This window comes from Triturus cristatus, chromosome 11 (genome assembly GCF_964204655.1).
Source record: "Triturus cristatus chromosome 11, aTriCri1.1, whole genome shotgun sequence".
NCBI lineage: Eukaryota > Metazoa > Chordata > Amphibia > Caudata > Salamandridae > Triturus > Triturus cristatus.
The window spans coordinates 115,255,972-115,269,385 of record NC_140594.1 but is presented as its reverse complement, the minus strand read 5'-3'; the positions used below and the strand labels follow the sequence as shown (position 1 = coordinate 115,269,385).

The window sequence follows — 13,414 nt, the reverse complement described above, 5'->3', positions numbered from 1 at the left end:
GGTGACATGAAGCACTCTACAAACCTACTGACTGATTGAGCTCCCACAACTTTGTCTATGGGTGAAATATCCCCTCAAAAGATCTTTTTGTGAATGGTATGCAAAGAGTGGATATTTGTAAGTGTTTTTCTTTTGTAAAACATGTTTGTGCATTTCATGCCCTTCACTTTTCATTTTTTTAAAAAACAATACAGCAAACAATGTAGATTTCCAAAGTTTGTAAGATTAAAAAACATAAACATTTGAACTTTTGCACGTCCCCAAGTACGTTCTACATTTAAAGATGGTAGCTGCTCACTGGTTTTATTTATAGCTGAATCCTACTTCCTTGCACATGTATGTGTAAACCTATTTTGAGTTACATGTACTCTATTTTGGCGTGCATTGACCCCACCCCGCACCTCTCGGCCTGGGCTTTCTCAATTCCGCTAACTGTGCTGCACTAAACTTTGCTAACGCCACCCCAAGCATCCCTCTCAGCCTAAAAGTTTCAAAGTTACATCATTTGCAAACAAATTTGTATCTCCGCAACAGATTTTCTTCTTATTTATTTCTGTTTTATTTCTTCTTAACAAGTCATTTCATAGTATGTTTCTTTCACATTCATAAAGGAGAGTTCATGTTCATCCCGTTACTGGTTTCTTCTGCAGTTCTTATCCCTGGGGACCTTCATCAGTAGAAATAAATTACTGCACATTAAGCTGTTGATTCACTGAAGCAGAAGTGAAAAAACAAATAACAGACATTGCAATTGGTGTCTCAATGGTTCTTACACAATGTAAACAATTTGCAATACACAAAATATTGTTTTTAACAATCCGTTCAAAAATAGTAATCACATTGAATCCCTAAGTGTGAATCAAAGCGGGCTATCAGAAAAAGTCCACCGAACTTGTGCGGCTGAAAAAGGACGCGTCTAATCCAGATATGTCCACAATGTGGAGCAGCAGTTCAGGTTTTTGCCCCCTTAACCTAAAATACTTGCCGTTCCAAGTCTTACATGGAGCAGTTTGTAAAAACCTCTTACAACGCTCCAGCGCAACGCAGGCGGTGCTCGCGGTTCAAGTGTCCTCCAGCATGGGGGCAGAGACACCATAAGCGTTGTGTTAGTCTGTCTTCTATTTCATTAGTTGCCACCCACATCTTTGCACTCTCTCGAAGCAGTGATCATGCAACGCTTATTGTTCTTTGTTGCGTCTTTTTTGATCTGTAGTATTTTTAAACTACTTCAATAAGTAGGTAAAAGTTCTTTCAAAAAGGCTCATTCCATGGATTGAAAAGACCCTAGGGAAGATTTACCAAGACTTTACGCCGGGTTTCCATCCAAAGAGAGACACAAATCCAGTGTAAGCTGTTGTGTTGGGATTTACTATCCAACACAAATCCTGATTTTATCATATATACAGGGGGTAGTGGTGGTATAGGCAGTCGCACGTCAATCCTTTGGGAAGAAAATATTGTGACCAGCGTCGTCAGTTAATGCCAAAAAAATGTCTTGGTGCCTCTCAAGGTAACAACAACACCCCGCTGCCTTGGATGTCACTGCACGAGAATTCAGCCAGAACCTCGAGCCAAATTTAATACAGAGGCGGTACCTCGGCCCTCCCGATATTCATGTCTCTATTCATACGCCATATGCAAATCAAACAATGCACATATATTTGATGTAGCATCTCACAGAAAGCACCAGTGTAGAGACTTAGTCTGAAATGTTCATACTATTTAATAACTTGTAACAATGTTTCACTCTGTACATTGTAATTAGTTCGAATTTCAGTACAAAATACATGTATTGATCACATTCCAACTGTATTTACACAATTAATACATGCAGGTCCATTTCTTGCAACATCATTGTTGACAAACATGGTTGCTGCCTAGACATGGACCTTCATGTATTAATTGTGTAAATTGTGAGATGCTACATCAAATATATGTGGAGTGTTTGATTTGCATATGGCATATTAATAGAGATATGAATATTGGGAGGGCCGCGGTACAGTTTCTGTAACAAACCCTGATTTGTACTGGAAAGTTGCCATCGCGAGTTTTAAATTTTTGCCTCAGCACACTTCGTAACCATGAGTGTGCCCCAGGGGTTTCCCAGATATCGGCTCTGTGATCTGGACTTGCACACCATGTGGACCCTCCTGTTCTCAGTGTGAATACCCTCACTCACTGAACTGCACAATACCGACCGTGGCAGCAGCCACACATTCCAGTGTCATGGAAAGCCTTCCAGGAAGAGTCGCCGACTGGGATCTCCAAACGGATCTCATGTACCGTGTCACCTTGTGGCGTAAGATATCTGGCGGAGGTGTGAAAAAACGTGAATTATAATTACTTGCATTAGTGCATCTGTGACCTACTTATGCCATATTTTCTGGCAGACGCTAACAATGATCACGGGGCGTGTCCATCTCTGGTGTGAAGCCACTTTTGTGTGTTGCCTCCCGAGCTAAGGTGAGAAGAACTCACTCAGTCAAAACTATTGACATTTCTGCTAATATCTGAAGACCTTTCTTGAGTCCAAGATCTCAGGCTAGGAGAGTGCTTGCATTCATCCTAGGAATTCACCACGTGACCTTACTATAAAACTGGTGATGCCAAGGTATACATTTGTATGTACCCTAGTTTGGGGAACTCGCTCCGCAGACTGTTGTAGGAGGAGACTCTTGATGGTTAAATCTATGGATCAGCGAGTATTCATTTTTCTCTTGTCAATAACCCCTTTCAGTTGCAATTGGCATTTGAGCAGATTTATTTGGCAAAGGCTAGGGTTATGTGGTGAAGGTCCATTGTTTGCTCCGGTCCTGCTCCACCAATGAGACTGAGAATTTTCTATTTCTTAAGTTTAAATACTAAATGGAGCTGGAGGCATTTGGCTTAGCTACACCGTCGAGGGGACGGATATATGTGTTTGTATTATTTACCAATGGCTCTTTAAATTTTGTGGAATGTTAATTCTCTCTTGTTCTTTATGTGTATGGGACTGAGGTTAGTGTAGAATTCCAGCGGATGCTTGGTGTAGTCGTTTGTAGGCTTTAGATTGATTTAATATTTTGTTTGAGCTATCATTGGATTGCCTATAAGTGTATAATCATGTGTCACATTTTAGGCTTCTATAACGGTAGACGTTGAGGTTAAACTAGTCTCCGACCTGTCCTCTGTCTCATTAGAGATCAAGGTGCAGCTCTCTCCTGCCCCCCCCATGCGTCGGCCCATGCTCTGGAAGAAGGGCCTTGGGATGTGCCGGGGACCAGCTCAACTCCAACTCCTCTCCTTCGTCCCTTCCCTCGGCCATGGACTAGGACATCTCTACTCCTTACTCCCTAACCCAGTTGGACTGTTCTACACACAGAGGGTCCACGAGGATACGGAGGCAAAATGCCCTTTTCCTTCATCGAGAGAACAGTAAATGATAGAAAAGTACTGTGTATGCACGCGGGCTTTTTGAATTCTTTTGTTTAAACTGATCTGTGAAAGTCACAACTTTTAGCCTTGTATGTCAGAGCACAGCCAACCAAACACACTACACGGTGTCATGCTGATTGCTGTTAAATATCCTATATTTCTTTCTTGGTGTCAGTCTCCAGTGCATGCATCTGTCATTACTTTGTATCCTGGCTATTAAGAACCTCTGGATTCAGACTGCACATCGGTCCCTTGCCCATACCGTCTCTCTTTGCAGCAGAAAAGGATCACCAATGTCCTTGAGAAGGATTTGGTAAAGCCAACTACATTGAGGAGATAGATGCCTTGGGGGGGGAGGGGGGAGGAGAAGGGATGGGAGAAAGGCAGGTGGGAGTAGACACTGTCTGTCCTAGGACTCCAGAAAATGTACCCACAAACCACTGTCTGCCCTGGCACTGTTCTCAAAAAGAACTCACAAACCACAGTCTGCCCTGGGACTCCTGGAAATGTACTCACAAACCACAGTCTGCCCTGGGACGTCTGAAACTGAAAAGGATGCGTTAGGAGGACACTCATCCGGCGGAACCTGTGCTGTCGGTGGGCACCATGCACGATCCAGGTACTATCCTGTGCTCTGCCTCAGCCCAACCAGCCTCCACTACGCACCTACTGTGTTACAGTCCTGTCGGCATCGAATCCAGTACTTGATTTTTTAGTAGAGGTTCATAATAAAAACCACCTGCTACGGAACTGCCTGGCTGTGCTCATGTGCAGCTTTCTGAGGAGATGCTTCACCACACAACCAGATAACTAAAGTCTATCACCCATAGTTAACTCCTGCTGGGTAGGACTAGATGCAAATGACTTGGTGGTGAGAAGGGCAGAGCCCTGGGTGCTCAAGAGTGCACCCTTGGAAATGCCCTTCCTTTTTGCATCTTTGGAAAAATGTTCTGCCATTGAAGGTTGGTTGTCTTGGCTTCTCATGTCCAGGTGGAATGGAGAAACTGTGGTCATCATTACCTCCTGCAACCTAGCAGAACAGAAGGAATGTGGCCATCGCCATCTCCAGCACCCACGAGGAACAGAAGGAATGTGGCCATCGCTACCTCCAGCACCCACGAGGAACAGAAGGAATGTGGCCATCGCTACCTCCAGCACTCTTGCGGAACAGAAGGAATGTGGCCATCGCTACCTCCAGCACCCACGAGGAACAGAAGGAATGTGGCCATCGCCATCTCCAGCACCCTTGCGGAACAGAAGGAATGTGGTCAACACTACCTCCAGCATCCTCGCGGAACAGAAGGAATGTGGCCATCGCTACCTCCAGCACCCTTGCGGAACTGAAGGAATGTGGCCATTGCTACCTCCAGCACCCACGAGGAACAGAAGGAATGTGGCCATCGCTACCTCCAGCACCCACGTGGAACAGAAGGAATGTGGCCATCGCTACCTCCAGCACCCACGAGGAACAGAAGGAATGTGGCCATCGCTACCTCCAGCACCCACGTGGAACAGAAGGAATGTGGCCATCGCTACCTCCAGCACCCACGAGGAACAGAAGGAATGTGGCCATCGCTACCTCCAGCACCCACGAGGAACAGAAGGAATGTGGTCAACACTACCTCCAGCATCCTCGCGGAACAGAAGGAATGTGGCCATCGCTACCTCCAGCACCCACGAGGAACAGAAGGAATGTGGCCATCGCTACCTCCAGCACCCACGAGGAACAGAAGGAATGTGGCCATCGCTACCTCCAGCACCCACGAGGAACAGAAGGAATGTGGCCATCGCTACCTCCAGCACCCACGAGGAACAGAAGGAATGTGGCCATCGCTACCTCCAAGCAGTGGCCATCGCTAACTCCCAAAGTCAAATGAGAATAGGGGGGATGAGGACATCGCCTCCTCCCAATTGCAAAATGGATCAGACAGTGTGTGGTCCTCACTGGCTCTCAATATCCACACTAAGGAGAAGGAATGTGGCTGCCACATCTCTCAATGCGTGGATGTCGTAGAATAATAGGATCAATGCTGGCTCCCAAGGACAATCCATACAGGAGGAACACGTTCAGAGTCCATCCCACACCCAGGCACAATAAGTGGAGGTTGGTTGTCACAGCCTCTGCTTGTCCATATGGAATAGAATGAATGTGATCCCTGACAGCTCCCGATAACCTGGTAGAAAAGGAAGAAAGCGCTCATCGCTGCCTATCAAAGCCCAGTTACAAAAGAAGGAATGTGGTCACTGCTGACTCCCAATATGTGGACTGAAGAATAAAGCTGTGGTCGTTGCTTCCTCCTGGATGGACTAGAAGGAATGTCACTGGATATCCTGTGGGGTACCAAGAGGCTCAATTTCCAAACAGAGTAAAAGAAATGGTCATCACCGCACCCCAATGCCTAATTGGAATAAAGGGAACACAGTTGCTGCTGACTCCCAATATCATGATGAAAGGAATTTGGTCATTGTAGACTCACAGAAGGAATATAAGGTGTGTGGTCACTGTTGCCTCATAGAAAGAATAGAAGCAATGTGGTCAATTTTGCTGCCCTGATGGAATAGAAGGAATGTGGTCGTTGTTGCTGCACTGGTGTAATAGAAGGAATGTGGTCATTGCTGCCTCACAGAAGGAATAGAATGAATGGGGTAATGTTGCCTCACAGAAGGAATAGAAGGTATGGGGTCATTGCTGCCTCACAGACGGAATAGAAGGAATGTGGTCATTGCTGCCTCACAGAAGGAATAGAATGAATGGGGTAATGTTGCCTCACAGAAGGAATAGAAGGTATGGGGTCATTGCTGCCTCACAGACGGAATAGAAGGAATGGGGTCATTGCTGCTTCACAGAAGGAATAGAAGGAATGGGGTAATGTTGCGTCACAGAAGGAATAGAAGGTATGGGGTCATTGCTGCCTCACAGACGGAATAGAAGGAATGGGGTCATTGCTGCCTCACAGAAGGAATAGAAGGAATGTGCTCATTGCTGCCTCACAGAAGGAATAGAAGGAATGGGGTCATTGCTGCCTCACAGAAGGAATAGAAGGAATGTGGCCATTGCTGCCTCACAGAAGGAATAGAAGGAATGTGCTCATTGCTGCCTCACAAAAGGAATAGAAGGAATGGGGTAATGTTGCCTCACAGAAGGAATAGAAGGTATGGGGTCATTGCTGCCTCACAGACGGAATAGAAGGAATGTGGTCATTGCTGCCTCACAGAAGGAATAGAAGGAATGTGGTCATTGCTGCCTCACAGAAGGAATAGAAGGAATGTGGTCATTGCTGCCTCACAGAAGGAATAGAAGGAATGGGGTCATTGCTGCCTCACAGAAGGAATAGAAGGAATGTGGCCATTGCTGCCTCACAGAAGGAATAGAAGGAATGGGGTCATTGCTGCCTCACAGACGGAATAGAAGGAATGGGGTCATTGCTGCCTCACAGAAGGAATAGAAGGAATGTGGCCATTGCTGCCTCACAGAAGGAATAGAAGGAATGGGGTCATTGCTGCCTCACAGACGGAATAGAAGGAATGTGGTCATTGCTGCCTCACAGAAGGAATAGAAGGAATGGGGTAATGTTTCCTCACAGAAGGACTAGAAGGAATGGGGTCATTGCTGCCTCACAGAAGGAATAGAAGGAATGGGGTAATGTTGCCTCACATACGGAATAGAAGGAATGTGGTCATTGCTGCCTCACAGAAGGAATAGAAGGAATGTGGGCATTGCTGCCTCACAGAAGGAATAGAAGGAATGTGGCCATTGCTGCCTCACAGAAGGAATAGAAGGAATGTGGTCATTGCTGCCTCACAGAAGGAATAGAAGGAATGTGGCCATTGCTGCCTCACAGAAGGAATAGAAGGAATGTGGCCATTGCTGCCTCACAGAAGGAATAGAAGGAATGGGGTAATGTTGCCTCACAGAAGGAATAGAAGGAATGGGTAATGTTACCTCACGAAGGAATAGAAGGAATGTGGTCATTGTTGCCTCACAGAAGGAATGAGGTAATGTTGCCTCACAGAAGGAATAGAAGGAATGGGTAATGTTACCTCACGAAGGAATGTGGTTATCATAGCCACACATTGTCAAGACATAGTAGAAGGGATGTTTTGATGCCTAAAGAGACCAGTCTGAATACAAGGGATGATGTAACTGCTGCTTCCTATTCCCAAGAAGCTATGCATTCCAAAAATCCACTGGAATAGAAGGAATGGGGTCATCGCTGCCTCCCATTGCCATGACGGAAAAGGAGGAATGCCAGCAGTGAAGATTGCTGTATCCCAATAACAAAACAAAAAAAAAGTTTAGAAGGAATGTGGCCATCACTGCCTCACAACACACTCATGTGGTGTACAAGGAATGTTGTTGCCGCACTGTGCTCATAAGGAAAGGGAATAAAAGGAACCATGTCATTGCTGCATTCTATTCCCAAGACGAAATAGATGTGATCATGCCTTCCAATAACCATCGGGAACAGAAGGAATGTGGCTATCATTACATCACAAAGGTCAAGTGGAACAGAAGGAATGTGGTCATCATTACATCACGAAGGTCAAGTGAAACAGAAGGAATGTGGTCATCATTATGTGGAACAGAAGGAATGTGGTCATCATTATGTGGAACAGAAGGAATGTGGTCATCATTACATCACAAAGGTCAGGTGGAACAGAAGGAATGTGGTCATCATTATGTGGAACAGAAGGAATGTGGTCATCATTATGTGGAACAGAAGGAATGTGGTCATCATTACATCACAAAGGTCAGGTGGAACAGAAGGAATGTGGTCATCATTACATCACAAAGGTCAGGTGGAACAGAAGGAATGTGGTCATCATTATGTGGAACAGAAGGAATGTGGTCATCATTATGTGGAACAGAAGGAATGTGGTCATCATTACATCACAAAAGGTCGTGTGGAACAGAAGGAATGTGGTCATCATTACATCACAAAAGTTTGTGTGGAACAGAAGGAATGTGGTCATCATTACATCACGAAGGTCAAGTGAAACAGAAGGAATGTGGTCATCATTACATCACAAAGGTCAAGTGAAACAGAAGGAATGTGGTCATCACCACATCACAAGGGTCGTGTGGAATCGAAAGAATGTGGCCATTCCTGCCAAGCAATAACAAGACGGAAGGATGATGTCACTGCTGCCTTGCAATGCCCAGACAGCAAAGTATGTGGGGATCTCAGCCTCCCCCCATGCCCAGAGATAGGGACATATGGTAATCAGTTCCTTGCACTGCTCCTACAGAACAGAACAATGTGGACCTCACACGCTTCCAGATTCCAAGCAGAAGAGAAGGCATATGGTCCTTGCTGCCACCAAGATGAAATAGAAGGAATTATCTGACTTCCATTGCCTCTGTGGAAAAGAAGGAACGTGGTAACTGCTGCTCCCATTCAAAAGAAGGAAAAGGCGACACGTAAGCAGTTAAGCGTGCTATCTTCCAAAACCCAGAAACATTGAAGGAATGGGCCGAGACCAGTTGAAAGGATGACCCTCTGCTGCCTACACTTACCAAACCAGAACAGAAGGGATGTTATGACTCCTGTTGCCCTGGTGAAACAGGAGGAATTTAGGCGTTGCGGCCTCCCGTTGCCAAGACAGACAAGAGAGGATGTGGTCAAACTGCTGCCTCTCAGATAGACAGATTAGAAGAAATGTGGGCATCGCTGCATGCACGTTCCAGCAGAAATATGGTCATTGTTGCCCCCAATTGTCTAGACAGAACGTAAAGAAACGACTTCCAATGAGGAGGCGAAAATATAACTGGTCATTGCTGTTTTTCAGAACCCAAAAAGGAATGTGGTCATTACAACCCCTCAATGCCCAGATAATACAGGGATATGGTTCTGATGACCAATCAATACCCTGACAGGAGAGATGGAATGTGTCACTGATGCCTTCCATTCCCAAGATGGAAAGAAGGAATCTCACTGTCCGGACAGAGGGAATGTCTTAATCACTGTCTCCCATTGCCAACATGGAACAGAGGGAATGATATTACAAGTTCCAGTCCCCAGTGGAATGGAAGGAATGAGGTTCTCGCTGATTCCCAATATCCATCAAAAAAGAAGGAATGTGATCATGAGCCCCTTCCAATGCTCAGATGAAGTAGGAATATAGTTACTTCTGTCCAACCAACACCCCGACAGAAAAGAAGGAACGTGGTCGTTGTTGACTTCTATTGCCATGACGCAAAGAGGGAATGCCGGAATTAGCAAGAAGCAATGAGCAAATGCCGGCATTACCAAGACAAAAAGAGGGAATACTGACATTACCAAGACAGAAAGAGGGAATTCTGACATTACCAAGACAGAAAGAGGGAATTCTGACATAACCAAGAGAGAAAGAGGGAATGCTGCCATTACAAAAACACAAAGAGGGAATGCCAGCATTACCAAGATCGAAAGAGGGAAAGCTAGAATTAGCAAGTAGCAAAGAGGAAAAGTCAGTATTACCAAGTCACAAAGAGAGAATGCCGACATTACCAAGACACAAAGAGTAAATGCTGCCATTACCAAAACGGAAAGAGCGCATGCTGCCATAACCAAGACAGAAAGAGGGATTGCTGCCATTACCAAGACAGACAGAGGGAATGCTGCCATTACCAAGACAGAAAGAGGGAATGCTGCCATTACCAAGACAGAAAGGTGTACTGTTGCTTTTACCAAGACAAAAAGAGGGAATGCCGCCATTTTCAAGACACAAAGAGGGAATGCCGGCTTTACCAAGGTCGATAAAGGAATGCTAGAATTAGCAAGAAGCAAAGAGAAAATGTCAGCATTATCAAGACACAAAGAAGGAATGCCGACATTACCAAGACGCAAAGAGGAATGCCGACAATACCAAGACAAAAAGAGTGAATGCTGCCATTACCAAGACAGACAGAGTGATTGCTGCCATTACCAAGACAGAAAGATGGAATGCCGCCATTACTAAGATACAAAGAGGGAATGCTGGCATAACCAAGACAGAAAGAGGGAATGCTGCCATTATCAAGACAGAAAGAGGGAATATTGCCATTGCCAAGACACAAAGAGGGAATGCTGCCATTACCAAGACAGAAAGATGGAATGCCGCCATTACTAAGATACAAGGAGGGAATGCCGGCATAACCAAGACAGAAAGAAGGAACTCCGCCGTCACCAAGACACAAAGAGGGAATGCAGCATAACCAAGACAGAAAGAGGGAATGCTGCCATTACCAAGACAGAAAGAGGGAATGCTGCCATTACCAAGACAGAAAGAGGGAATGCTGCCATTGACAAGACAGAAAGAGGGAATGCTGTCATTGACAAGACAGAAAGAGGGAATGCTGCCTGGAATGCCGCCATTACCAAGACAGAAAGATGGAATGCTGCCATTACCAAGACAGAAAGATGGAATGCCGCCATTACTAAGATACAAGGAGGGAATGCCGGCATAACCAAGACAGAAAGAAGGAATTCCGCCGTCACCAAGACACAAAGAGGGAATGCAGCATAACCAAGACAGAAAGAGGGAATGCTGCCATTACCAAGACACAAAGAGGGAATGCAGCATAACCAAGACAGAAAGAGGGAATGCTGCCATTACCAAGACAGAAAGAGGGAATGCTGTCCTTCAATGACCGGACACAGTAAAAGGGATGTGATCCATTGGCCACTTGGAAGGAAAGGATGTTGTCATCGGAGGCTCCCAATCAGCACATGTTTCAAAAACACAGGCATGTTTCTTGGCGGGCTCGAATTAAGCCCAGACAGAGGACGGCAGCCATGGCCATGTGTCGCATGAATATTTATTCAGCGTGTGTAAACCTCTCGCGAGACTTGGCAAACTTCCACTCATACCTGATTCCGCAGCTATACTCCCATATGTTAATATAGTGACCTGCACATTCCATTCCCCACATGTATGCAATTCTGTCTTCACTTGCATGCGTCAGTTCCTGCAGACTCGTCTTCAGACACGAGAACAGAGAGCTCTAGCTGAGTGGGTGGTGGGAACAGAGGTTCAGGTGTACATAATGTGTGCGGTTACATTAAACCCACCGACTACGAATGCAGTGGCGAAGCAAGAGGGGCCTGGGCCCTAATGCAAGCGAGCGCCCCCCACCTCCGCGCGTTTGGCGGCGACAAACAGTTGTAACTGTAGTGCAGCGGGCCCCTCAGACTCAGCGGGCCCCTCAGACCCACCGGTCCCGTTGTCACTGCATCTGATGCACTGTAGATAGCCAGGCCCCTGGCCGTCTGGGTCCTGGGATGAAAGAACAGCTCTGGGGGGGCCAGCATGTCTGTAGATGGAAAAGCGGAGGAGCTGCAGGGCACAGCCCCAGGAGCAGTGCGCGTTTCTCACGATGTGCTCCCTTGGGCAACCGCTTGCTCGGCTGCAGCCACCCTGCCCTCGCCGCCTCCTGACACTGCAGTTCTGGGTGGTCACGCGCCTCCCCCGGCACCCTCCGGTGAGTCCCCGATTGCCTTTTGTTCTGGAGATTAATCCGTGGCATACCATGAAAGTGATGAGCCGAGGGGCGCAGGCATCCACGCCCGGCCCGCTGCCGACGCGCCCCCGTCCTGGGGCTAGGCATCGGTCATCGCCCAGGAGGGAATCAGCAGGCCGGGCACCCCCACTGGATGTTAACATCGCTTGAAGCCTTCTGACGAGTCTTTGTTTCCAGTGGGCACCACTCATGCCATCGCCCGCCGTCTCCAAACAGTCGAGGCCTTGCGTCATTACGCAGTGAGTACATTGAAACAAGTTGTTTTGCAACGTCAGCCAACGCGTCGCACCCGTCCCTCGGGATGAGGCACTCTCAGTTTACACCTTTCCTGGGCATCAAACCCCCATCCCGCATTGACACGAGTAAATGAGGCGAGTTTTTATGCTTTGTGCTCAATAAAAGCAGAATTGTACCACGGGGCACGCTGCGGTGGCATCAGTTGTTCTGGGGTGCAGGCGGGTGACAGTAGGCTGAGAAACTGTAGGCAGGGCCTGTGTCCTCTTTTTTTACCAAGTACCATGGGATTTGCTACTTTAGGCGAAGTGTCGCTTTGCTGCACTCTCTAGTAATAGCAGCTCAAAAATTAATTCTGCATTCGGTGTTTGCGCCACCTGCCGGCGGGCACTAGAGGCAGTTGCCTACATTGCTGATGGGGGTGCTCAGCTGTCTGTCTGGGGTTTCCCCTGGAAAGCTCTTTTGCAAGAGGCAATATCTGGGGTAGATTTCGTCTCTTCACCTGGCGCAGCTGTCGAATGGCAGGGAGAGGGCACGGTCCCGGCCCGCTTCCGGAGAGCGCAGCTGGGCGCCCTCCTCGTCTGGCAGCTGCTGGGCACAGCGGACCGCGAGCTGCCCGTCGCCGCCATCAGGGCTCTCGTAGATGGTGGGCAGCGTGGTCTGCTGGCACAGCCGCCGGCGCAGCCCCACCAGCAGCGGCTGCGGCATGGACGCCACGTCCACGTTGTTGCCCAGATCAACCCATGCCAGGCAGGGGAACTTGGCCGCGTCCTTGACTGCTTCGGTCAGGTCCCGCATGGTGGCCCTGGTCAGGCGGTTGCCGTTGAGCGCCAGCTGTGTGAGCTTGGGCAGGGAGCTGAGGATGGGCAGCAGCAGGCCGAAGGCGTCGTCGGTCAGCTCGGTGAAGCTCAGGTCGATGGTGAGCAGGTTCCCCCCGTGGTGGTGCACGTAGTAGGCCACGCGGTGGGTGTCTCTGACCGTCAGCGGGATACCCGACAGGTCCATGGTGTCACTGCGCACCATCTTCTGCAGGCTGGCCTTCAAGCTGCGTGGGGAGGGACAGACAGACAAAGGTTAGTGGCTGTGCTTAATTTGCAAATAAACAAGGGCCAGGGCTCCCGTCACAAGGCCACTCACACTTTCACCGCCCATTGCCACTGTCAGCGCTTCCAAATACAGCAACAACACAACTACCAACCATCACAGTCCTACAAGAGCGACCGTTCTGACTATCCCAGGCTCCCAAAGCCATAAGAATGGCTTTGGCGTCAGGTATTGGTCATT

At 47.7% G+C, this 13,414-nt stretch overlaps 1 protein-coding gene across 1 annotated transcript in view; it reads right to left on the bottom strand.

Moving 5' to 3' along the window:
• Positions 1 to 546: 546 nt before the first annotated feature.
• Positions 547 to 13,414, bottom strand: part of LRRC75B (leucine rich repeat containing 75B) — a 180,583-nt gene continuing 167,715 nt past the window's right edge. Inside the window, exon 4 of the mRNA XM_085636064.1 lies at positions 547 to 13,175. Within this exon, the coding sequence (XP_085492190.1) occupies positions 12,629 to 13,175 (547 nt within the window). The 3' untranslated portion in view covers positions 547 to 12,628. The remainder of the gene's footprint in view (positions 13,176 to 13,414) is intronic.